A 27522-nucleotide genomic window follows, 5' to 3' on the forward strand; every position below is an offset into this window, starting at 1 on the left:
ACGCACTTTCCACTGGGACACAGTGAAAGTGCGCAGAACCCAAAAATCACCATCACCAGGTCACCATTACAAGCAAAAAGTCTAGGGGTGAACCTGCCATAAGGGCCAAGTCCAACAAGAATCAAAAACAGATGTTGTTTTCTTAAATATATAATTCTCACTGTCCACTTCTACACTGTCCCATGTTATTATTATTACTCTGGGCAAAAGCATAAATGTAAGCGGCCTTCCTCCAAAATCAGGCAAGCAGATGCCAGGCACGTGGTTCCACAAGACCACATGTTAGTCCCTCTTGCGCATGCGTAAAGTTTTCTCTCCAAAAGCAGGTTAGTGGCCTTCTACGTAATTCCAGTTTGCACATGCGCAAAAGTGTTTTTACAATTTAAGAGTAGATTTAGTCGCGTTGCACATTATTCCACATTAGTTAAGCATGTATAAAGCCTTCTTCCCTTGTGTCCATGTTTGGTGCATATTAGTTTAGTCTTTATCTACAGTTTTAACAGTTAGTATAATTGGTGAAGGATTGCTCCGAGCAAGTTTCGCTTTTCTCTTGAATCCTTGCTCCATCACAGTCAATGCACTCTGTCACTGCATCCTGTTGTGTACCTCATTGGTCGGTCAAGTGTTCTTGGGCTAGACCTGGAGCTTGCTTGGTCCATGTGTGAAGTTCTGCTCGAGTCTAGGTTTTTTCCTCTGAATTCTAGAATTTCAAGACCTCTTTGATAATAAAGGAAAACCATATGGACTCGGGCAGCACATTGCACGTGGAGCTGGCCGTGTCGATATTCCTGGCTGAGTTCTGGTTTCATGAAGAGTGCAGGTGCTATTCACTGTACTTTGAATAAGGCTTCTTCAGTCAGCTCTGTGCTGCATTGGTATATCTCAGACAGAAAAGACTGTATTTACCCTTAGCATAAATCCATGGTTGCATCAAGTCTTTACATTACAGCTCAACCGAGAACGCAAGCTGACAAAACAAGCAGAAGGTACTACAGGGAAGCATCTGGGTTGAGACAAACAGCACCAAGTGTGACAATGCGTGTGTGTGTGTTTTTTTCATTTTTTTTTTTTCATCTGAGACCTCCTCTGTCTGCTGTTGACAGAGCGGCGCACAAGGACTTTCTTAAAGTGTGGAAAATACAACTGTGTGTGCCAATATCGCTCTCCCAGGGATCAGGGACTCTTTAATGACAGCAATCAGACAACATTTCATGTCAGTTAGGGTTTTTTTTTCGAAGCTCAGTATCTGGTAATTACCTGGGCCCTATTACAGAAAGTGCCCCAGGGCGCATCGGGCATAGTGTTATTACAAAGTTGGGGTCCTTTCTGTGATACATTTGCACCAACGCTATCATTAGTGGATGGGCCCTCGTTTTCATGGGTCCGGGGCCCATGCAAATGAGGTAATCTCTTTCCGTCTGCGGCCGCACTGTTTTATGACATGGGTGCAGAGGCAAAGATAACTTAAGGAGCCAATATGACTGAAAGGAATGGTCTGTCAAACTGGGGAGCCGATAGAGAATGTCTTGCCTATAGAATCTCGGAAGCTGCGTCTCATGAAGGGCCGACAAGAGGGAGACTCCAGGGGGGACGTGTCTATTAGTATATGACTTACCATATGCACAACCTGTACGTGTGTCAGTGACCCGGATGTTCATCCCAAGAGTGCATGGGAATTGTAGTTCTCACATGCATACACAGTAAATACAATTTTGTCAAGAGACAAAAGACAAAAAGAGAAATAATAAATCTTGACAGCAATTTAGGAGTAACGTTACAAAATAGGCATAATTTACATGTATTGATAGGGTTAGGTAAAAGTGTGTAAATCAACCATAAAGAATCGTGTAATCTGTAATATATGTAGTGATTGATGTAATATGACCAAAAACTCTGTCGCAACCAGTATATTTACAATGAAAAGGGTAGTAGTGTGGAATCATGACGGGTTGTCAAGGGAAGAGCCAGCACAAGTCGCGCTGCATCCTGCCGAAGCTGTAAAGTATGCTCCCCGACAACCCGTTGAAGTCCGCCAACAAGGATTTCTGAGGTACTTACTGACCTCCAAGAACGTGTAGAATTCACCCGTTTTCTCACCAAGAACTGTAGCAAGTCACTTAGTTTGGATTTAGGTCCTGAAGAAAACTCCCCTGACCCTCATGGGCAGAAACATGTCGACCTTTTTTGGACAACATAGTGCATAGGACTAATAACACGTCCACACATTAAACTGTCTTTAGATAAATCTGACACCTAGACCATTAACCCCTTCCCTGCTGGCTCCATTCCCCTGCTGTGCTGGGGGGAGGGGGGCGCGCACAGCGCCCGCATGCTCATGACGAGCTCAGCTCGTCACAGGTGCATTGGCTCCCGTGGAACGCTCAGCACAGCAGGGGAATTCTCCCAGCACCTAAGCGTTCCACGGGCCATGACGAGCTCAGCTCGTCATGAGCATGCAAGAGGTGTATGCCATAACGAGCTGAGCTAGTCATGAGCATGCAACGGGGTAAAACATTTTTAGGTCTCGCCTAGGCATCGCTTGCGCTGTCTCGTTGAGACAAGCAGTATACCGTGTAGTGTATATAAGCTCCGCCCACTCTCCATCCATCAATTTCATTGGCTGGTGTATTAAATGGTATCTTCCGATTGGTTGTAGGATTGTTAGTCCCTCCTTATGATGGGCATATCTTCATTTGTGTCCTTCCACGGCTATTGTCCCCTTTACTGCACAGACTACTTTCTTCTGATGCCTTCTCACACCCCCATACCATTTCATTGCCGCATTGCCAATGCTTGTTTTATTTTATTTGTCTCTCCCCACTCTTCATTTGAGATCTCCATTTAATGATTTGAATTAGTTATGATTAATACAATCCAAGCAGAGGTTCGAACCCTTCTCTCCAGCTCCAAAGGCGGCAGCTTTCTGTGTTACGCCACCTCTCCTGCTTCAAGACAAGCTCCCTTAAAGGGGTTTATATTTGTTTCCCTCGCTGGGTAACCCTCCCACCATGCACCCACTCTTAACCCCTTCCTCCTCTCGCTTTCCATGAGTTCCCCATAAGTGCATGGGAAGTGTGCAAGCGCTATCACTTTAAATGTAAAGCAGCCTCAGAGCTCTCTTCCAGAGCCCCTCCCTGCCAGCCCTCACAACATCCTCGCACAGTGCTTTAGGGATTTCGCAGGCAGGGGTGGTAACCATTTTATAATTGTCATCTGAGTCATTCTCGGGAAATTGGTGGCATGTGCTACCTCCATTCTAGTGGAGAGGAAACAAAAGAGGTCGCTGTACTGTTCCTATGGGAAATGGGGGAAGTGTCTAGCTGGCATGACCACAGATGTTAGAGTAACATCCTGGGGCATCCATTTTGTTGGATATAATGGCCTCACACACCCCGAAGGATGTCATGCTTCATCATCGGCAGTTGCTCCTCGTCGGGGAGGCGGTGCAATCCCCGACGGGCTCACCTCAAAGAGGGGCTCTTTGGCGGAGTTCTTTTTCCAACTGCCTTATGGTGAGGTGGGGGTGTGTGGACCGGGCTAGGTGTGGTGGTGTGTGGGGTATTAAAATGTAGCAAGGGGTACCGGAATTCAATTTATTCTGGGGGTCCCCTGGCTGCAGTTAAAAAGAGGGGTTAGGCTCACTACGAGTCAACAAGTTAGGTCAGGTGACCCTAGATGAGGCTAAAGGTGATGAAGGTCGACATGTTTCACGCTATGGGTATAGTCACCCGCGATTCATCAGGACCGTGTAAATGTGCAGTGTCAAAACATGCTAGTGTCATGTATGTCTTATGTTTACCTCTGTGGGTACTCCTATGCCTAATGGTTGAGGACTACATGCCACATGAGGGGTCGGCGGGATTAGACATCAGGGAGAGCCCAAGGTTAAAGCTCGTTCCTCCTGTGTCCGCGCAGATCGACCTACCCTTCACCGCCGAGCTCGAGTACTCGAGCTCGGCGGTGAAGGGTAGGTCGATCTGAGTACTCGAGCTCGGCGGTGAAGGGTAGGTCGATCTGCGCGGACACAGGAGGAACGAGCTTTAACCTTGGGCTCTCCCTGATGTCTAATCCCGCCGACCCCTCATGTGGCATGTAGTCCTCAACCATTAGGCATAGGAGTACCCACAGAGGTAAACATAAGACATACATGACACTAGCATGTTTTGACACTGCACATTTACACGGTCCTGATGAATCGCGGGTGACTATACCCATAGCGTGAAACATGTCGACCTTCATCACCTTTAGCCTCATCTAGGGTCACCTGACCTAACTTGTTGACTCGTAGTGAGCCTAACCCCTCTTTTTAACTGCAGCCAGGGGACCCCCAGAATAAATTGAATTCCGGTACCCCTTGCTACATTTTAATACCCCACACACCACCACACCTAGCCCGGTCCACACACCCCCACCTCACCATAAGGCAGTTGGAAAAAGAACTCCGCCAAAGAGCCCCTCTTTGAGGTGAGCCCGTCGGGGATTGCACCGCCTCCCCGACGAGGAGCAACTGCCGATGATGAAGCATGACATCCTTCGGGGTGTGTGAGGCCATTATATCCAACAAAATGGATGCCCCAGGATGTTACTCTAACATCTGTGGTCATGCCAGCTAGACACTTCCCCCATTTCCCATAGGAACAGTACAGCGACCTCTTTTGTTTCCTTAGTGCAAAACACGGACACAAGCTGCAACTGGACCTTCCACCCACCTCGTGGGTGGTTAACCGTGTCCGTTGATCGATTGATCTCCTTCTCTAATCTCCCTCCTTTTGATACACACCTCCATTCTAGTGCCTGCCTTGTCATAGCAGCAAAAGTCTGAAGAGGTACTGAATCTTCGCTTCCAGGGCCCCGTATTTTCGGAACAAAAGACACATGAGATTACCAGTAGAAGTACTTGATATAAATGTACCCATTTGTGGTAACTACTTATTGTAAATGAAAGTTTCCTCCCCGGAGTATTGCCTCTTCCTGCTTCTGTCCGCTGGCCCTGCCCACAACCAGGCGGGCCGCGGTTCCCGGCGGAAGGGATTCAATCACCGAGTGGTATGCTCCCTCTATAATTTAAAATGGGCAGCAGGGTGGCACCCACTTTACGTAAACATACACACATGGGCAAAGTCGTGGGGTGGGCACCCGTGCACTATTAAATAAACATTGCAAGACCCAGGGTGGGCACCTGCGCATGAAAATAATTATTAAGCAGGGTGGGTACCCGCAATAAAGGCAGCACAGGCGGGGGAGTCCCCATGCTAGGGATTCCCTCCCAGACTCAAATAAAGCGCAGACAGAGCCAGGAGTCCTGGAATCCACAAGCCAAGCACTCCCAGGCGCAGGATGGCTGCCTAAAGTCTTAGTGAAAGCAAGAATAAAACAATAGGTCCAAAAAGTCCATCGGGCATCCAGGGGCAGGGCACGGCCCAGGGAGGCAAGCCTTCCCCTGGGCCCCAACAGCAGCACGCCCCTGGTAGCTTCAAGTAGGAGAGCAAGAACATTTTCATGGGGTCACAGCCCCTTATTTATACAGCTTTTTCTCATTGTGACACTGCACAGGGCTAGGAGGGAACCAGATACAACTGGTTCAGGAGCCCATAGGCACTTTGTTTTGCTCAGCTCCTCTCCTCTATTCACAGGCCAGGGACATCAGACATACCACAGGGGGTGGAGCCAGAATTGAGATGGGGAGGCCCAGCCCTATTCAGGTCCCAGGTGCAACTCCTCCCTCCCATCTACATGCAGATCTCCCTTTTCACCACCCTTTAGCAGGTCAGTAAATTATCCTCAGTTGATAGGCTTGAGGTACAAGGAGACACCTTCCTGTACATTTGAGGTTGGCAAACTTGGCAATGAACGCAGAGCAGGCAGACCTCGATGCAGAGCTCTGGCCAGGGACCAGGGTTCGATTCCTGCCCCGGCGGGTCTCGGGCTCATTAATTCCCCTAACCGGATATTCTCGCCTCAGTGCCTATTCTGATCATGGGTCCCACGCTGCAACTCTGGGCAATAGCTTGCTTAGTCTCCACAACGGCCCCCACAACGCGAGGGATGCCTGGTCTGCACCATGGGGGTGCCCAGGAGTGGACACTTCACAGGGAAAGCCAGGAAGGGTTCCCTTGCGGTATTCGTACAAGCGCCGGGAAACCCACTGCGGGTAGCTGTGCGCTATACAAGTACAAAAACATTTACATTTACAATGCTTGGTGGTCAGTCAGTAACAGTGCATATTTGCTCTGGATGAAGAGGTCAACGTGTTTAGAGCCCAGACTACACCCCGAGATTCTTGCTCCACTTGTTGCAGGGCTTATATAGCATCAGTTCTCTGGGCGAGGATAGTGTCAGGATTTGTTAGTTTGCCAGCAGGTTCTGACGAGAATCGACTCAACTCCCTCAGAACATGGTTCTGCCTGTAGAGAAGTACATTCACAGAGCAGAACGAAATACTGAAATGAAGGGAAATGGGAGAGAAAAGAGACAGCCAGCCCGTTGCAGTCTCAGAACTCTCCTGGCTTTTCGGTCTTGTACGACGGCACAGATATGAATGATTGTTCAGTACGTTGTTCGGTCACTGAGTGAAAGCAAAGCACAAACACTTTTAACACCAATAATAACCATAATTGAACCTGCAGTACTTATTGCTTACAAGTTTCAAAATGGCGTGTATTGGTGAACCTAGGTCAAGCTGAAAGGAAGCTAGTAAGGCGGACGTCAAGCTCCAGGCTAGAGTACTTGACTGTTTAAGGTGGATGCAAAACAACATATAAACGAAACCAAAACAGGATAAAAAAATTCAAGCCAGTCAACAGGCAGTAATCAAATAACTGGCGAAACCGCACAGGAAGAAAATATCAAAGGTGAGGGCTGAGACAACAGTGATTGAACTGGAACATCAAGCAAAACCCCAATGCAACACCAGAGGTGTGCCCTATTTCCAATTCTCTAAAAAGTTCCACTGCCTACCGTGATCTGGAACTCGCACCCCAGACCGGCCTAGTAGTCCTGGTGGGCCTGCCTCACAGGCCTGTCTGTCAGTGTCATATGGAAGTGCTTCACCCTTTGTTTAAACTGTACTTGAGGTGCTAAGTGCCTTTGAGAGCGACTCATGGAGGGCGATGTCCAGTCCTGTGGAATGTGCACATTGCAAACTTGGCCCTCCAACCGTTTTTGATGCAAAATAATTCAGAGATGAGTTTGTTCCTTTTTGGGCCTTAATAGGAAACACCTCTGTGTAACATCATTGGCCAGGCAGAATATCTTCTGGTTTGAGTGCAGTTTTTCTTTTTTAGAGGTTTTTGATGAACACCCTCGGTTTCACAACAAACAATGATCTTAAATTTGCCAGTTGTATTCTACTAACCTAACTACAGTGTCCCGTCATGCCCTGCTTATGATCTTACTCATCACTTATGACACATTAAATGACATCTCAAGCTTAGTCATTGATAAAAAAAATATAGTCTGAATCCCATCTTCACCAAGACAGCCTTTTGATAAACCGTTTGTAGTTGGGAGTCCATTTATATGTTTTATGTCAACGCCTAATTTCAACAGTGCTCGGCGTAGATGTGTGAATCCTCTCAGTAGATGGAGAAGGAACTCTGAAATGTGCATCAAATGAAGCTTTTCCCAAATGTTCTTGTAATCCACACAATCAAATGCTGTGCAGAATCCACTAACAGACATCCACCTTATTGTTGTTATAGGTTGTCAACTTCCACATGAAATACCAACAAGTGAGTGCTCATCTTTGGGATTGATAGAGCTTGCCCGTAAGAAGCTGCGTGCCCTTTCACGCTTCAGAACATGCCAATAAGAGGCAGTAACATGTGTAGCTCTGTTGTCTAATAATGAGCTGGCATTGCTGCTGCATGGAGGGAGCTGCTGGAAAGGCAGCTCCCTGTCTGTGAGAGCAGTTGTCACCTCTTTCCCTGCCTACATGTCTGCTGCCAAAGAAAGAAATTAACCCTTCTCTTTCAGTGGACGGGAGCTCTTTGACAGCTCCTGTCTGCTGGAACTGGAGTGTTTGCTTTAGCTTAGCTCCTGCCAAGATAAATTAAACGGCTATGTCCTGGGGGTGGGCACACCGCGACATAGCAAGAGGTATAGCCCTCTGGTATGACAGTCCCCTGGGTCATATGGCTCCAGGAGAGGTGATGTTCGCCCCCCACCTACTTTTATCCACACAGGCCCACCTGGGGGGTGGCGGTACCCTGGGCCATATGGCTTCGGGAGGGGGCCCATGTGCCCCCCTTCTTTGATCGGGAGGTGGTGGTCCCTGGGGCCGTATATTGACTCTCCATGTTTACGTTTTGAATTTGGCCCTTGGAAAGTGGTGGTCACCAGGCCCGAGGGTTCACATATACCCCTTTAGTTTTTTTAGGTCTCGCCTACGCAGAGCAAGCGTTGCTTAGGAGGGACTTTTAGCCATCTCTCAAGACTTTTGCCTAAACGCATGCATGTTTTCCATTGTTTCCTATTACGACTCGTGCACGTTTGGCGTTTCCCTTGTGGGAGCGAGCAGCGGCGCCATCTGTTAGCAATTATCGTACTCGCTCCCGCAAGGGAAATGCCAAACGTGCTTTAACTTTCGCGGCAGCAGAGTTTATCCCTTCCTGAGCCCAGTGGCCAACTTCAATCTCACTCCACCAGTTCTAAATATCCCTTGTGTTTTCTGAACAATTTTTTCTTTGTTTGCAAAGCAATTTAGGGCTTCAGCCCTAAACTGACATATGAGGTTGCCCTGTGATGTCCCTCTAGCACCACCACCTCCCGCCCGTCGCTGCTTGTTATTTTCAGTGCTTTAACAAAGGAGATCAGACAGATAATGTGAATCTCAGACTTTGCTTGTAAGTAAAGCATAACCTCCCCAGATGCTGTGTTAAACCACTAAACGGCATGCTAGCTGTTTTCAGTAAGCACACCACCACCCAGCAATCGTGGAATCTGCTTAAGAAAGACAGACTTGCAAATCAATCTGCCACAGAAAGATCGCTATCAATGCACAAACTAAAATGGACAGAGGTTTGGTTCTTGGTCAATAGGCAGTACAAACAATATCTAATTATAGAGCCCAGAACGCCACACTTCTCAGCTCTAGCCTCCACTCCCCACCTCCTGCATCCCACACCCTCTTCCCTCACTCTATTTTCCCTGGAGACCCACTGTGAGTAAGAGAATCTCTTTTTTGTCTCGGTTTCCCTCATAGTTAACCTGTTAACAAAGTTGAGAAAATCACTATTGGATTTCAGAGATTAAACCTAATTCCATTCTTAGCCATGGGGTAGCCAATTCCGTTGGCACCTGATAGTCATCAAGACTGGCTGCGGACCAGGCACTTCTGGCTAAGGGTAGCTGAGATTAAGATGGCATCCAACCTCAGTCTTTAAGACATTGTCTACTCACTGAATTCCTTCCCCCCTCTCCTGCGCACTGGAGCGTATTGTGAAGGGTCTGCAGCTTAGCCAGACAAACTATTCCGGAGCACAGCCAGGGGTTTTCTTGAATTGCTTCACAGTTTTGTTTCTACCGTGACCATCCACTTTCATCAGCCTCCTACCAAAGTGTCTCATTTACATATTTGAAAATGAGACACTCTGCTAAAATCATGCCATTTCTAGTTCTTCGACTCCTTGGTGTAGATAGATATTTTCTCTAAACTTTATTCTATCTGTGCACAGATTTTTGATGTGTTTTTGTTAAGGATGGTTGCATTTAAAATGTACTTCCAATCAAACTTCGCAGTTTAAATAAAAGCTAAGATTCTGCTGCAGCACATTTATTTAATTGCTTTTTGTCACTGCTAGACCATGGGGAATCCGAGATTGATTATTTTATTGTAACTGCTGTCTTGCGGTACACTGCACCCACGTTTTACTCTTCTTTATCTTTGAAAATACTTTCTTTATATGCGTTGTGAGTTTCACCTATATGATGAGCAGCGTCTGCTGAATCTAATCTCTTTCCTTCGATGCCACATCTTTGAATGAAGCCTTTTGTCATGGAGTCTTTCCTGAACTCTGAATCATGATCAAATTGAAGCTGCACCCTTTTTACCTAGCCTGGTTTCTGGCAGCTGCTTAACTCTTCTCTCCTAGTAATCCGAGCACAGAAGAGAGGGGCATAGCTATGATTTTGTGTAGAAGATGCAGTTATATTATTTACTTGTAGGAACCATCGCAGTTGATTAACTTGCTGTGTTCTGCAGATCGTGTTCGAATACCGACAAGGCCATTTCATGCTTCTGAGGTGGGCACCATAAAGTGGGCAAATATAACTTTACAGCGCTCCGAGGCGACAGAAGTGCGATACCTAGCACGACGTAAAAACAAGTTATTGTTATCAAACCATCCTTGTGTTCCTTTACTGTGGACCACTGCTTTTCCCACACACACACTCCATATCCCATGAATAGCTGGCATGGCTTAGGTGGTCAAAGAGCAAACGCTTTTTAAATGAACTACTTGGCTGATATTCAAACATACCTGAATGAATATAGTTATAGCAATTAAACTAGGCCCAATCTGTTCTATTTTATTTTTTACAGTATTTGTGATTTTTTTTTTTTTTTTTTAGAAAAGCAGTGCTACAATGTGACAAAAACATTCTTCTAACGTTGCTTTTAATGTACTATACAAACACGCTCCTTTCTGTAAAGGTCATCAAACGGGTGTGCTACATTCAGTGAAACTAGGGTCTAAACCTGGTGGTATTAGTGATTCTTCTAAATGCTATTATTATAAACCACATGCATGTGACTGGTCCGCTCTCCCTACTCTAAGCAAGTTTTATTATTTCTTAAATAAAATGGAAATTCGCAACTTAGTTTAGCACCCAGGATATTATGCTGCATGGCTATATACTTATAAGGTCCCAATGGCGAGACCTATTGGCGATGCCAGTGCTTGTTTAATTTAACACTGGGGAGGTGGATCTTCACAGGGCTTCTAAAAGCCTGAGGAAAGGGGAGGAGTGGGTCTGTGCGGACCCCCTCCTTTTGTTAAAAAAAATCCCCAGGGAGATGGTGATCCCCAGGGCATAAAAATGCCCTTTGAGGGGAGCCACATGGGTCCCCCTCCATTTATATTGACTATACGCTTCATGCCTCTGGGACCAGGCCCTCCCAGCTGCTTTGCCAGCTCTGGAGACCATGCTTCTTGAGACGCTTTGGCATCTGTGGCATAAAAAATGCGTTTTAAAATTACATTGTACTGTTCATTTACAAGCAGTTTAAATGTTGGAGAAAAAACCCTGACATTTTACATTATTTTGTTTTACAATTCTTGTCCGCTCAGCTGACAAAAACCATTACCTAATAACTGAAAGAAAAGTAAAAACCATTTTCCAGGAACAGATATGCAACAATTAGTATCAGGTTCTGTTCCAGAAGCTGACGACGACTGTGATTAGGTTGAAAATGGTGTCTCACCGATCCCACGTCCTAAGGATGGTAAAAAATAAAAGGCAGACAAATAAAGCATTGTCAGGATGTCTATTATACACAGAGGGAAGAAGAATAACCAATAGGGCATAAAAGCTTGTGTTTGGAATAGAAAACCGGGAAAGGGTATGGCCATTGCAGCATGCAAGGCACAGCTCTTAAACAACCCATCTAAGTTGGAACCACAGCTATATATGTTATTTATATATTTCTATGTCTCATTTCTGGTTTCAGCCCTGAGGAAGCTCTCAGTGTGGGAGCGAAACGCGTTGGCTGATATAGGTGCTCCATGCATTTACCAGTTCAAACCGGTTGCTGGTGCACTTAGCCTCTGCTCTGGCACAAAACTGGACAAAGGGGAAGGGGTGTAACCACCCCCTCCCCAGGTCCTCCCATAGGTGGGACCCTAGAGTTAGTCCAACCCCTAAACTTACTATAAGAATCGGAGCCCTGTCACTAGGACTTTAGATTACCCTGGACAAAACTCTGAAACCTATATCTTGGACCTTCGACATTCCATATCGCCTAGAAGACGGAAGAAATCTCCCTTGTGGTCAAGGAGTGACCACACTGTCCAAACAGGCACCAACTGCATCTTTGCCCGTCTGCATTTTCAAGGCTCCCGCCGGATCCTAAAGAATCTGCAACACAGGACACGGAGTTCCAGACATCTGACGCTGACCCAAGCTCCCAGCAAAGCTGAGACCCTTAGAGGACACGAGAGACGTTGGACCGAAACTCCTGGACATCCTGCATTTTGGGTTTCAGCTCAAGGCCCCTTCGCGGTTCCTAGTCCGTTGGCTAGTGAGCCCCCACGAAGGGCCATCTTTGATTTCTTGAGCTTTCCAGGTTGCTGCAGACGTGCTCTCACTCCTCTCCAAAGGAGTCCCTCAGACCTTGCTGGTCTGCACCGAAGCCAATCTTGTCATCTTGCCTAGGTGTCTGTTGCCAAGGCTTGTAGGATCCAATCCAGATTCTTCCGCTGCAGCTCTCGACATCCTTCGTGGGACAGCTCAAATCCACCCCTGGTCGTCGTTGACGCCTCATGGACCTCGTGGCTGAAGATTTAAGCTTCACCTCTTTCACCTGAAAACACCCGACATCGGTTGGCATCTTCCCATCGCCTTCCTGGTCACTGGCTAGTGACCCAGACTCTGTCCCTTTTTGTTCTAGGTAGCCCCAGTGATTCCACAGGCCCTAGGCCTGCTTTCTATACCTCACATGGTTCTTATACCACTATTTTAGTATATGGTTTGGGTGGCCCCTAGGGCATAACCTATACTGTGCAACTTATCGTATGCTAATTAAGTTTCTTGTATTGTACTTTTACCTCTGACCTCCTAAAGAGACCAAAGGGGTTGTGTTTAGAATAAATACATATATATATATTTGATATATACCTTGTGTGGTGTGCTTTCATTTGATCATTCAAGAGATTATTATTGGTAAAACAACTTGCTTAACTCGCCTTTAAGTCTTAGCCTGAAGGCTGCTCTCCACAGCTACCACTAGGATAGCTTTCTATAATGTTGACTTTACAACCTACCATCAGTAAGGGTCGTTTTGACTGGTGCAAGGTGCCCACTAGAATAGTGGACATCATATGCCAGGCCAACTTCTCACAGGCCAGGCGATCACCTCATTTATATTGAACACAGCAGGTAACCTAGTGTGTAAATCTACCCAGGCCAGATTATCTCACACTTCAGGGAAACAATGCACATCTGAAATCGTTATTAACTGAACGTCGTCGCTCTTAGTTGTATCAAGTCAAGCTGTAGGAAGGAGGGATCATCACTCTTAGTATTATCACTCCAAGCTGTAGGCAGGAGAGCACATTATCACTCTTAGTTGTATCCCATCAAGATGTAGGGAGGAGAGCACATTATCGCTCTTAGTTGTATCCCGTCAAGCTGTAGGAAGGAGGGCACATTATCGCTCTTAGTTGTATCCCGTCAAGCTGTAGGGAGGAGAGCACATTATCGCTCTTAGTTGTATCCCGTCAAGCTGTAGGGAGGAGAGCACATTATCACTCTTAGTTGTATCCCGTCAAGCTGTAGGAAGGAGGGCACATTATCGCTCTTAGTTGTATCCCGTCAAGCTGTAGGGAGGAGAGCACATTATCGCTCTTAGTTGTATCACTCCAAGCTGTAGGGAGGAGGGAACATCATCGCTCTTAGTTGTAACACTTCAAGCTGTAGGGAGGAGGGACCATCATCGCGCTTAGTTGTATCACTCCCAAGCTGTAGGGAGGAGGGAACATCATCGCTCTTAGTTGTAACACTTCAAGCTGTAGGGAGGAGGGACCATCATCGCTCTTAGTTGTATCACTCCCAAGCTGTAGGGAGGAGGGAACATCGCTCTTAGTTGTATCACTTCAAGCTGTAGGGCGGAGGGAACATCCTTGCTCTTAGTTCTATCACTCCAAGTTGTAGGGTGGAGGGAACATCATCACTCTTAGTTGTATCACTCCAAGCTGTAGGGATGAGGGAACATCATCGCTCTTAGTTGTGTCACTCCAAGCTGTAGGGAGGAGGGATCATCGCTCCTAGTTGTATCACTCCAAGCTGTATCACTCCAAGCTGTAGGAAGAAGGGAACATCATCGCTCTTAGTTATATCAATCCAAGCTGTAGGGAGGAGGGATCATTGCTCTTAGTTGTATCACTCCAAGCTGTAGGGCGGAGAGAACATCATCGCTCTTAGTTGTATCAATCCAAGCTGTAGGGAGGAAAGCACATAATCGCTCTTAGTTGTATCAATCCAAGCTGTAGGGAGGAAAGCACATAATCGCTCTTAGTTGTATCAATCCAAGCTGTAGGGTGGAGGGAACATCATCACTCTTAGTTGTATCACTCCAAGCTGTAGGGATGAGGGAACATCATCGCTCTTAGTTGTGTCACTCCAAGCTGTAGGGAGGAGGGATCATCGCTCCTAGTTGTATCACTCCAAGCTGTATCACTCCAAGCTGTAGGAAGAAGGGAACATCATCGCTCTTAGTTGTATCAATCCAAGCTGTAGGGAGGAGGGATCATTGCTCTTAGTTGTATCACTCCAAGCTGTAGGGCGGAGAGAACATCATCGCTCTTAGTTGTATCAATCCAAGCTGTAGGGAGGAGAGCACATAATCGCTCTTAGTTGTATCACTCCCAAGCTGTAGGGCGGAGAGAACATCATCACTCTTAGTTGTATCAATCCAAGCTGTAGGGAGGAGAGCACATAATCGCTCTTAGTTGTATCAATCCAAGCTGTAGGGAGGAGAGCACATAATCGCTCTTAGTTGTATCAATCCAAGCTGTAGGGAGGAAAGCACATAATCGCTCTTAGTTGTATCAATCCAAGCTGTAGGGAGGAGGGATCATCATCACTCTAGGTTGTATCATATCAAGCTGTAGGGCGGAGGGAACATCATGGCTCTTAGTTGTATCAATCCAAGCTGTAGGGAGGAGAGCACATAATCGCTCTTAGTTGTATCAATCCAAGCTGTAGGGAGGAAAGCACATAATCGCTCTTAGTTGTATCAATCCAAGCTGTAGGGAGGAGGGATCATCATCACTCTAGGTTGTATCATATCAAGCTGTAGGGCGGAGGGAACATCATCGATTTCAGTTGTATCCCTCCAAGCTGTAGGGGGGGGGGGGGATCATTGCTCTTAGTTGTATCACCCCAGACCATTTAAAAAAAAAAAAAAAAGGTTTGATAAGCCGTAGAAATGCTTATTCTTCTCCGGTGTGAAGGAAGTCTAAATGGTCTCCAATGATGTAAATTTGTTTTACTGCTCTTCATTTTTTTGTAGATAATAAATAATCCATTATTTTGCAGTTTTTTCTTCTCTCTCCTACCAGTCACACCACAATCACAATAGATTGTTTATCCTTTAAATGTCTCAATCATTTTAGAGGGGAAATGTGATAGCACTTCAATAATAAAGTCTGTGTTCACTTAACCGCAGTTCACACTAAAGATGATACATGCCAATATTCCTATATTTGTTGATCAATGAATAATGCCTGTATTTTTGTTTTACGCTCTACAGATTGGGCCTTTGAATGGTTATGAGATACGTCAATATAGAGCCCGAAGTAAACGGAAGCAAACTGCAGTTGGACAAGTACGGAATAGTTTGCACAAGACCAATCCCCCTCACACACGTCCTCAGCATGAAGGCCGAGTAGCCCCCTTGGAAGAAATCTCGTATATATGTGGTGACTGTGGGAGAAGCTTTGTGGGACACTTGTATTTTGCTGAGCATCAGAAGACACACCAAGAGAAGACTTATAAATGTGTTAAATGTGACCAGCCCTTTTTGCATGAAACTGCCCTGCTTCGGCACCTACAAAGCCACTCTGGACCGGATCCCTTCAAGTGCACGGAATGTCACCAGTGCTTTGGGAAAGACTCTGAGCTGCTCCAGCATCAGTGCGTCAAGTCCGCGGCGCATCAGTGGAAGAACAGTGGTGAGACGCCTGAAATGTCTGCAGGCCGTCAGGTATCTTTGAGAACTCGGACACGGAGAAAGAATTGCCACCAATCTACTCTCTATGCTGGAAGCCTCAGTGGCGCTTGGCACCTGGACCAGCATGAAAAGGCTGGCGCAGCTCCACACCACATCCCCGGTCACACTGGTCACCAGCATGTCCACAAAGGGGCTGATTTAGAAAGACCCGAGAAGAGGCACAATGGAGTTACCCCATACCAGTGCCCTCACTGCAAGTCTACTTTCCGCTTGAGAGGCAGCCTGACTCTGCATATGAAAATTCACAGAAATCTATGGAAACCTGATTAAAATCTTGGAAGCGGAATCAAGAGAGGTAAGGGAAGAAGGCGCCACCCACAATTCTGAGCTGATCAGCTGCAGGGAGTGCCACTGATGGGGAAATGTGTTGACCAAATCTGAGCAAAAAGGAGCTGCCACTTCCTGCATTGACCGACTCACCACAAAACTGAGCACGTGTGTATGTCGGAGGGTCACCAAGCTGATTTCCTAAGATTGCTGCTATTGGAAAAAGAAGCTGTTGGAGACTTCATATGTAATGAGCAATTCTTGTGCCCCTCAACAATGAGGCTGCTTGACACAATAAGGGAGTTCAGTTTAAGGCACTGCCTAGTGATTCGTGTGGAATCACTAATTTAAGTTCCATCAATTTGGCCAAAGCTCTTTGAGCATAAACCTTTGAAGATAAAGAGCCCGTGGGTGACCAATGTCCATGTTCAGAGCCGCAGCATCTGATCCTTGTGCTACTCCGTGGAAGGACAGTGAGAAGAAGAGAAGCGGGTCAGGGCCTCACAGGATCACCGACCACAGTCTGGGGCTTATGCGTCACAACAGCGTGTGCTTAATGAAGGATTCTGAGCAGACACCGTCCTTCCCACAAGGACAGTGCGTACATCCCAGGCAGCAGCCTAGAAGCACGATGAGAATGATCATTGAGAACTGGGGCAGTACTTTTATATATAGTTTTAATGTTATTCGTACTAATCTTTCTGCTTGAGGTCCAAAGACGAGGAGGTGCAGATGAATAAGTATTCATTATTAAGGTGATTTAAGTTCATAGGCGCTCAAGAGTGAGGAGTTTTGGCTCCAGGGAAGACTTGAATCCGGAATGGGAGATTCATTCCATCAGCTGAGCGAGGGGTGCAAGTAAACCCAGAAAGCTTAACCTAAGAAGTGTAGTGTGCTTTGGAGACCGGTAATAGCGCTTTTCTGTGTTCAGCCCCTATGCTTGCTCCCTGCGAGTCCGTACACTGCCCTAACTACCAGATTAAGGAGTTTGTAGCGAGCTTTAGTTTACCAGCAGTAGCCTGGCCTGATGATAGTAGTGAGAACGGGATGTGTATCTGCAGAGGGATGTAGTAAAGTTAAAGATGTGCCACTTGAGGTTAGTGGTATAATCGTGATACAAGTGCTGCGTGTGGTTAAGAGGGTGGAGCAGCATTGATGGAATGAGTGTGGTGTGAGTCTTTCTAAGACAGCATTGAAGCCTCAACATAGAGTGCTGCTCGGTGCCAACTAGCAGGATGTTGCGATATCTCATTTTAGTCAAGAATCCGGTAGTGTACAAAAGAAGACCTGCATAAATGTAATGTTAAATATTTGGTACCTGGCAGCGGTGTCCTTGGATGTAGGCTGGCATAAGACTGCAGTACAACTACACACTATTGATTCCTGGCAGAGACGCAGGAGGGCGGTGATGGAAGGGAGGGGTTATGGTGTAGGGTGATTTAGTTTTAGTTTTTATGGAGTTGAGCATGTGAGAGCAGAGGACTGTCTGATAGCTGCTGGAAGTCGATTCTGGATTGAATTACCTTAGCCTTGTCAAGACTCGACTACGGGAACGCATTATACGCTGGGATGCAGGCACAGTACTTAAACAAACTACAACGCCTGCAGAACTCGGCAGCACGCCTAATCCTAGACATCCCTAGAACAGAACATATATCACACCATCTAGATACATTACATTGGCTCCCCCTGGCAAAACGAATAAGGTTCAAATCTCTATGTCTAACATATAAGGCACTCCAGGACAAGGGACCCTTGTTCCTCAGAATCTACCTAAAGCCATATACCCCCTCAAGAGAACTAAGATCAAGCCAGGCTAAGCTGATACAAGTTCCCAGGTTCAAACAGGCAAGATCGGGAGGCAGAAGCTTTATACTGCATGCTGCTAAAGAATGGAATCGTCTTCCCCTTGCTATCAAAAATAGTACCTCCCTGATGTCATTTAGGAAATCAGTATAGACATGGCTCTTCAACCTCCGCTAAATCCAGCTCCCGCGTCATCAGGACAAGGTCTCTTTCCCCAGCGCCAAGACGCCCAAGGGCATACGAGCGCTTTACAAAACTACAAATCAAATCAAATCAGTCTTTGAAGTTGAGCGTTGGTTTCTTTCCTGTTTGTACTCTTTACAGGCTTTTGTCCCCCTAGTGTCGCCTTCTGCAGGACTAGCCTGATTTTTCGTCTTGGTTGGTGTGTCACATTAGGGTTGGAGTTTGAGTCTGCCTTGGTTTGTTCCAGATGACCTGTTACTCAGGAGGGCTGAGATTTGTGTAATTTTCTTCTGATTCTTTGTGGACACACCGTCTATTGTTGGTATCGCAGTCAAGGTGAGTGCTCCAGTGCTCTCTGGAGTGTCACTTGTTGATGTGAGAGACAAGGAGAAGATGGTTGCCAGCAAGTAGGTGATAAAGATGCTGTGGTGGGGGTAGTGCCTTCTACCAGGCAAGCTGAATGCTGGAGTCCTGGTGACACAGAACGTGTTCCGTGGGGCCTGGTCCTCCTCTGGTGGGCACAGGAGATAGCACCTTCCGAGCCTGCTAGCGAAGCGTCAAAAACATGCGCTGAATTTACTAATAATGGTTGCTGCAACCTGTTTATCTGCCTTTTAGGTTGGCGGGTGTTTATTCAATATATTTATATTATGTGTGTAGTTTATGTATGGAGTAAGATAATTTGCATAGACCATAACAATACTTTATGGTACTGGATATATTGTAGTAAGAACACATAAGGGTCTTTCTGGGTTTGAAAGTATTGCTTGCGTGGCATACAGGGGACAATGGTGGTGGTCTCAGATTGTGATTGCGGCTACTGGTATATGCTTTAATGTCGCAATGCTTCACAGTCACTTCTAGAAGAGTCTCAACAAGCACAGAGCTTGGTCTTTGCAGTGAGTCATGTATCCGTCACCTCGTTAAAACTTTAGTGCCTCTAGAAAGGTTCTTAAAATCAGCATTCCTTTAGAGCAGAATTTAAAATGTTTTCTTTGCAAAAACTCTACTTACTACATTCTCAAAAAAAAACTAAAATCGACCTTGAATTTCATTTTTTCTTCTTTCCCTTCTTTATTTTTGAAAGCGCCTCTCCTACCCTTCTGCCATATGCGAGCCTCTCCTGCCTTTCTGCCGTATGCGAGCCTCTCCTGCCCTTCTGCCGTATGCGAGCCTCTCCTGCCCTTCTGCCGTATGCGAGCCTCTCCTGCCCTTCTGCCGTATGCGAGCCTCTCCTGCCCTTCTGCCGTATGCGAGCCTCTCCTGCCCTTCAGCCGTATGCGAGCCTCTCCTCCCCTTCTGCCGTATGCGAGCCTCTCCTCCCCTTCTGCCGTATGCGAGCCTCTCCTCCCCTTCTGCCGTATGCGAGCCTCTCCTCCCCTTCTGCCGTATGCGAGCCCCCGTATGCGAGCCTCTCCTCCCCGTATGCGAGCCTCTCTTCACCTTCTGCCGTATGCGAGCCTCTCTTCACCTTCTGCCGTATGCGAGCCTCTCCTCCCCTTCTGCCGTATGCGAGCCTCTCTTCCCCTTCTGCCGTATGCGAGCCTCTCTTCCCCTTCTGCCGTATGCGAGCCTCTCCTCCCCTTCTGCCGTATGCGAGCCTCTCCTCCCCTTCTGCTGTATGCATACCTCTCATGTATATAAACTGCTCTAAATCTCATGCCTGTTTGACTTCGTTTTTTGAAACAATACCTGTGCAATCTAACAATATATGTTCATTCCAGAAAGCATTTGCTACTCCCATAGCCCCCACCAATGGTCACATCTCACTCATTAATTAGCAACAAAGAAACTGGAGTCCATGCAAGGAGTGGTTTCCAGTAACCCATGGAGTGAGCACTCACTAACTCTGGGCCTCTTGAGTAGTAGTGTGCTGTTCACCCTAAAGCGCTTCAACACCTCATCAGGGTTAGTTTGTGCTATATAATTGCAAGTTGGAGACCCTGTCAGCAAGCCATGTGGTGTAGAGTTAACACAATGAGAAACCCTAGAATTGAGGGAAACCCTAAAATTGAGGGAGGTGTGGCCAGGGGGTGCAGGGAGCGCCAGAGTTGAACCCACAACCCTAAGGAGCTCAACATCTTCCAAAAGATTGACTTTTGCTAAATGTCTTGGATTCTAGATGGAAAACTCTGTAGTCATTTCAATGTACATAACAGGTCACTAAATGGTCTACGTGTCAAAAGTCCAGCTAGTTCCAGGATAAACTGCCAGGGACTGGCTGATTTCAGGATAAGACAATGCAGTGGGGTTCTTGCTCTGTGCAGAGACAAAAGCTTTCTAAAGAAGGGGTTTATTATAAACAGGAGAATTTCCCTACCGGCTTGTAGGAGAGCAAGACAGAAGCTGGTTGGAAGAGAAAGTCTGCCTTGTAAAGTTTTAAGATAACACAAGTACAAACAGGAATGTAAAAGCAGGGAAACGATAGATAAACTATCATTAATTAATAAAAAGATATATATTTTTGTTAAACTATCATTAATTATAGTCTGTCTGCTCTTCGGAAGTGATCTCTCTGAGAAGGGGAAAATATCTTACAAGACATCAAGGAGCAGGTTAATCTCAGAGTTCAGGGAGTGCTGGGTCGTTCTCTGTACCAAAGGCACACGCCTTGGAATCTACCTGGCACCCTTGGAAACAATGACAATTCGGATAATGATATGAACACAGAAGACAAGGAAGAATAGCGAAAGGAACACAGGACCTGGGAAAATCTAGGAGGGAATAAGGACCAGGACTGGAATACATAAAACTAAGTACACTGGAAATCTGAATACAAGCTAGGACAGGACAAGAATAATGAGGCAGAACAGGAGCACCAGACTCCAAGACAAGGAATCGGCATATACAAGACTGGTCTGGATGTGCGCAGTCAGAACTAGGGTCAAGGCAAAGAGGGAAACAAAGAGGCAGGGTAAACAAGAGAGCGGCAACAGACAAAAGTAATCAGAACAGGAACATAGAATCAAACAACAATGGAAACTGAAAGCCAAGGCAAGCCTGGAATATAGCTGAAGGATCTCACGGAGAGCAAGGAGACCTCGCAATGGAGTCCGGTGCGAGCCACTGCACTCTGAGCTCACCAGGCAGAAAAAGCAAGATGCTCTGGGGAAGAGCACGGGTGCAGGGAGACACCCAGGTGCTGGGAATCGGGGAACTACCAATGAAAGGAAGGCAGAACTGGGACTTGGAAAAGGGAAACAAGGAAAACTAGCAGACATTGGACACAAACGCCAGGAACAGAGTATAGGTCGGAGCTAAGGGAGTTAAAAGTCACAGCTGCAGATATAAAGAGGTTAGAAAAGCCGTGGGATCCAGGAATCAAGGTAGCAAATAGAATGATGCAGAGGTCGAGGAGAATGAGGACTGCCTCGTGTCCTCTCTCCGGGATCATGACACAAACGCCAGGAACAGAGTATAGGTCGGAACTAAGGGAGTTAAAAGTCACAGCTGCAGATATAAAGAGGTTAGAAAAGCCGTGGGATCCAGGAATCAAGGTAGGAAATAGAATGATGCAGAGGTCGAGGAGAATGAGTACTGCCTCGTGTCCTCGCTCCAGGATCATGACACAAACGCCAGGAACAGAGTATAGGTCGGAGCTAAGGGAGTTAAAAGTCACAGCTGCAGATATAAAGAGGTTAGAAAAGCCGTGGGATCCAGGAATCAAGGTAGCAAATAGAATGATGCAGAGGTCGAGGAGAATGAGGACTGCCTCGTGTCCTCTCTCCGGGATCATGACACAAACGCCAGGAACAGAGTATAGGTCGGAACTAAGGGAGTTAAAAGTCACAGCTGCAGATATAAAGAGGTTAGAAAAGCCGTGGGTTCCAGGAATCAAGGTAGAAAATAGAATGATGCAGAGGTCGAGGAGAATGAGGAATGCCTCGTGTCCTCTCTCCAGGATCATGACACAAACGCCAGGAACAGAGTATAGGTCGGAGCTAAGGGAGTTAAGTCACAGCTGCAGATATAAAGAGGTTAGAAAAGCCGTGGGATCCAGGAATGAAGGTAGAAAATAGAATGATGCAGAGGTCGAGGAGAATGAGTACTGCCTCGTGTCCTCTGTCCAGGATCATGACACAAACACCAGGAACAGAGTATAGGTCGGAGCTAAGGGAGTTAAAAGTCACAGCTGCAGATATAAAGAGGTTAGAAAAGCCGTGGGATCCAGGAATGAAGGTAGGAAATAGAATGATGCAGAGGTCGAGGAGAATGAGTACTGCCTCGTGTCCTCTGTCCAGGATCATGACACAAACGCCAGGAACAGAGTATAGGTCGGGGCTAAGGGAGTTAAAAGTCACAGCTGCAGATATAAAGAGGTTAGAAAAGCCGTGGGATCCAGGAATCAAGGTAGCAAATAGAATGATGCAGAGGTCGAGGAGAATGAGGACTGCCTCGTGTCCTCTCTCCGGGATCATGACACAAACGCCAGGAACAGAGTATAGGTCGGAGCTAAGGGAGTTAAAAGTCACAGCTGCAGATATAAAGAGGTTAGAAAAGCCGTGGGATCCAGGAATCAAAGTAGAAAATAGAATGATGCAGAGGTCGAGGAGAATGAGTACTGCCTCGTGTCCTCTGTCCAGGATCATGACACAAACGCCAGGAACAGAGTATAGGTCGGAGCTAAGGGAGTTAAAAGTCACAGCTGCAGATATAAAGAGGTTAGAAAAGCCGTGGGATCCAGGAATCAAGGTAGCAAATAGAATGATGCAGAGGTCGAGGAGAATGAGGACTGCCTTGTGTCCTCTGTCCAGGATCATGACACAAACGCCAGGAACAGAGTATAGGTCGGAGCTAAGGGAGTTAAAAGTCACAGCTGCAGATATAAAGAGGTTAGAAAAGCCGTGGGATCCAGGAATCAAGGTAGCAAATAGAATGATGCAGAGGTCGAGGAGAATGAGGACGGCCTCGTGTCCTCTGTCCAGGATCATGACACAAACGCCAGGAACAGAGTATAGGTCGGAGCTAAGGGAGTTAAAAGTCACAGCTGCAGATATAAAGAGGTTAGAAAAGCCGTGGGATCCAGGAATCAAGGTAGAAAATAGGATGATGCAGAGGTCGAGGAGAATGAGGACTGCCTCGCGTCCTCTTTCCAGGATCATGACACAAACGCCAGGAACAGAGTATAGGTCAGAGCTAAGGGAGTTAAAAGTCACAGCTGCAGATATAAAGAGGTTAGAAAAGCCGTGGGATCCAGGAATCAAGGTAGCAAATAGAATGATGCAGAGGTCGAGGAGAATGAGTACTGCCCGTGTCCTCTGTCCAGGATCATGACACAAACGCCAGGAACAGAGTGTAGGTCGGAGCTAAGGGAGTTAAAAGTCACAGCTGCAGATATAAAGAGGTTAGAAAAGCCGTGGGATCCAGGAATCAAGGTAGCAAATAGAATGATGCAGAGGTCGAGGAGAATGAGGACTGCCTCGTGTCCTCTCTCCAGGATCATGCAGACCGTTGTCAGCTGGCGATGTGTGCTGTTTCTGTACTGTAGTTGAGCCTCAATCCAGATGGCAGGGCGTCAAGGAGCTGGTGATCAATGAGGCATCTGTTGCCTAGTTTCTCAAGACATTAGCCGGGTATGGTCCGAGGGTGTTGGGTCTGCAGACGGTTTCTTGAGCAGAGACATGGCAGTGGCATGATTCCAGGTGTCCAGAAATGTAGCGGAGTTGATGGAGGAGCAGATGACGGCTGTTAGTGCTGCACTGATCAGTAGGATTCTGTATGGCGTAGGCATGGTGGAGGCAAGGATCTGCTGAGCCTCCTTAGTGAATGGTTTTCATGGTAGCAGCAGTGTCTATGGTGGTAATGGCAGGCCATGACATCAGGTCACAGCTGTGAGGGAAAGTTGAAGGAGCCAGTGAAGTCGAAGGTGCTGTATGTGAAGATGATTTTGGTACAGAAGAATTAGAAGATCTTGTTGCAAAGGTCTTGTGAGGAGGTTGTTATTGGAGGCAGCAGGTGGCGCTGCCATATCTTTGATAATGGTTAAGATTTCCTTGCTGCTGTTAGTACTGGCATCGATGCTATCTGCAAGAGCCTAGTGCTTGGTGTTCCCGATCTGCTGGCTGTAGCATCTTAGGGCTGATGTCTTTTTTTGCGGAGACTTGTTTTCCATGTGTTCTATCGCTTGCAGCGGTGTTTCGTCCATATAGGAAAGTGCTCCTTTTGTCATGGTTACTATCCTACTTTTTGCCTGACTCTGAATGCAACTTTGACTGTGTACTGGGTCCCTGTCTATCGGCTTCTCTGGCCTTGTGTTCTTTCCCAAAACTGTACCTATGTCCTTTGTTTTCACCATGTGCACACCTCAGGCTCACATATAGGTCCCTTGTAAAAAGTACCACTGGTACCAAGAGTCTTGTGACCAGAGAGAGTCTCTAAGGGCTGCAGCATGTATTGTGCCACCCTTTTAGCCCCTCACCAAACACATGCACGCTGCCATTGCAGACAGTGTGTTTTGGTGCATCTAAACCATACCTACCAGCACTGCCAGAGGCATAGGTAAGTCACCCCTTCAGCAGCCTAACTGCCCTGAAGCAAAGTGGACTGTACCTCTTGTGAAGGCATAACTGCATTAGCAGGTATGCCCCTATAGTGTCTGTCTATTCTTAGGCAATGTAAAAGAATTGTCAAGCCATTCTGAGTACATGTGAAAGCAGGAAGGGGGGGAGGGAGGCTTATAACTCACTAGAGCTTAGGCTTCAACATACGTTTTCATTTTTTTATTCTTTATTTCGGTTAACAACCTTAAAAGAAACAGTTTAAAATAATACATTACATTTCTTACATACTCTAGTACAGTATTTAACAATATTTGACCGCCCGAGGAAAGTTATAATTAAGGAGGGATCACTATCAGCAACAGTACCTCATAGTAAGATTAACATCCATGAATCGAGGAACAGTTACATAGCTCTATAAAAACAAGTCACCAAGGTTAAAAAGAAGCACAACACTAATCACTACTTTCAGACCAGTTCCCCATGTCGCTATCCTAAATTAGGACAACACACTCTAAACACACTAAAGGTTTAAAAAAAACAAATTCCATTTCACGCCCCACTAATAATTATCAATCTAGTTGTATTTATCATTACAGCATACATTGCAATTGTAATAATTGGTTCGAGTACAATATAAAGTGCAAATCAAAGTGCATTTCAGTAGCTGTTCTTCGTAAATACCAGCTATCTATTTACATTTGGTAGCCATTCCTCTTTCTAACTATCGCTACCGATAGGAGGAAACGGCTCAAGCTAAAAACTATTGATCATGAAGTGTCTCCTTTAAAGACTCTTTCACCATCTTTGATATAGCGGAGGCCCAAAAGTTGACATATTGGTTTTAGCCATTTTTTTCTTGCATGTAAGTAAGCAGGGCATATAAATAGCACATGAGCCTCATCTTCCCTCAAGCCCATTTCACATGGTTCGCATAGGTCGGAGCCAAAACTGCCCCCTGGGCCTTTGTTACAGTGCCATTTCGAGGTCCTATATTTTATTTGAAGGACATTGTAACGGAATTTTAGATATAATGATTTGGCCATAGGCGGGTAGATTTTATCCATAAAGCTTTCTAATTTCATATCCATTTTTAGTTCAAAAAACTTAACTGTCCGTGTCCCCAGTTTGGAATTTTCCAATAGGGAATCTTTTATATTCCCCATATCTGTTCTTTTTTTTATTTTTTTTTTAAATTTTTTAAAACCTTTATTGTATCAAAGCACACAGCTATTCAGCCTAACATCCCGGAGGCAAGGCAGCATGGTATCAGGAGGAGTAGAGTGCAAAACGATTCATATCAGGACAATGCAGGTTGTTTTTTATTTTATATAGGAACAAGAACCAATACAGAGGCGCCAAAGGGCGCAAAAGAGAGGCAATGGAAGAAAAGAAATGCGTATGAGTCAGTAGGAGGCGTCAGAGGCCAGGTGAAAATTTAGAGAAGAACGTAAGTAGGATGTAAGAAGGGGGGAGAGGAAGGAACAGGAGAATTACAACATGAGTAATATAGCTGGTGTCGTCGGCTACGGTGACAGGTGTTCATCACGGGGAACAGGCTCCGGAGGTAGGCACAGGTCACCCCTGTAAGCATTCCATGCCCCCCACACCTTATTCCATGTCTGAGGCCTCCCCCTGGCAACGTACACCGTCTTCTCCCTTAGCATACACCAATCCATATTGGCCTTCCATTGCACCACCAGGGGGGCCGTGTTAGCGCCCCATTTCTGCGCTATATCCCTCTTAGCAACCATGTTGCCCAGTGTAGCCCAACGAGTCTGCGCCGTGTTGTAGTCGTTCGGCTCCCAGACATTGAGGAGGCACCTACGCGCCTCCGCTGCCAACTCGACTCCAGTCACCTCCCTCATCACTCTGTGTACTCTCTCCCAGTAAGGGGCAATAACGGGGCACTCCCACAAGATATGCATGAAAGTAGCTAGGGCTCCGCAGCCACGACGGCAAAAGCCATCAGGCGAGAAGCCCATGCGCACAAGCCGGGGGCCGGTAACATACACCCGGTGGAGGATTTTAAACTGTACCAGCCGCAGACGCAAGGAAATGGCGACCTCCTTAGGGGAAGACACAGCACTCTGCCAGTCCTCGTCGTCCAGTTCCAGGCCGTCGGCTATCCACTGTTCTCGCAGGCGCTGGAGGAGGTCGACTCTAACATTGATCAGCTTCCTGTAGGACAGAGAAATGGCGCTATCAGGCATATGTCCGTCCAAAATTCTGTCCTCCAAGGGGTAGCACTCGGGGATTTCGCCCTCCTCTGGCCTAGCGGCAATTATCGCGTGCCTCAGTTGGGCATAACGGAAGAACTCCGATCCACCCAGGTGGTATTCAGCCTGTAGTTGTGGAAATGACTTGACCTCCCCCTTAACTAACATGTCTTCCACCCTAGAGATACCTATAAGGTCCCATTTGTCAAAACCCTTGGTGTGCCAGAGCTTGCCTAGGATATCGGAATCATACAGAGGGGTAAGTCTCGTCAGTCTGCCCTGCCAGCCCTGTATCTTGGTGATCGTCCGCCACGTGTGGACCGCCGCCTTGGTCGGGCCTGTGAGGTATCGATCGAAGGATCTGGAATATAGGGCGCGGTAATAGTTACCTCCTTGCAAAAGCCACCTATCCATAGCGTAGCCCGGGCTGTCCACCGGGCCATACAGGCCATGGTTAATAGCAGTAAGTTGAGAGGCCCAGTAGTACCTCCGCACATCTGGTAGCGCGATGCCCCCGTCATACCACGGCAATGTAAGCTTCTGGACAGCGACGCGGGGCCGACCCTCCCAAAGCAGGGCACGCTGCAGGCTCTCGATCTCT

General features: G+C 46.7%; 1 protein-coding gene across 1 annotated transcript in view; it reads left to right on the forward strand.

Annotated features, from left to right (window-relative positions):
• Window positions 1-19865, forward strand: part of LOC147725810 (uncharacterized) — a 36771-nt gene extending 16906 nt beyond the window's left edge. The window contains exon 2 of the mRNA XM_086959987.1: window positions 15470-19865. Within this exon, the coding sequence (XP_086816113.1) occupies window positions 15470-16219 (750 nt within the window). The 3' untranslated portion in view covers window positions 16220-19865. The remainder of the gene's footprint in view (window positions 1-15469) is intronic.
• The last annotated feature ends 7657 nt before the right edge of the window (window positions 19866-27522 follow it).

The sequence above is a fragment of the Lissotriton vulgaris genome, chromosome 3_1 (genome assembly GCF_964263255.1).
Source record: "Lissotriton vulgaris chromosome 3_1, aLisVul1.2, whole genome shotgun sequence".
Taxonomy (NCBI): Eukaryota; Metazoa; Chordata; class Amphibia; order Caudata; family Salamandridae; genus Lissotriton; species Lissotriton vulgaris.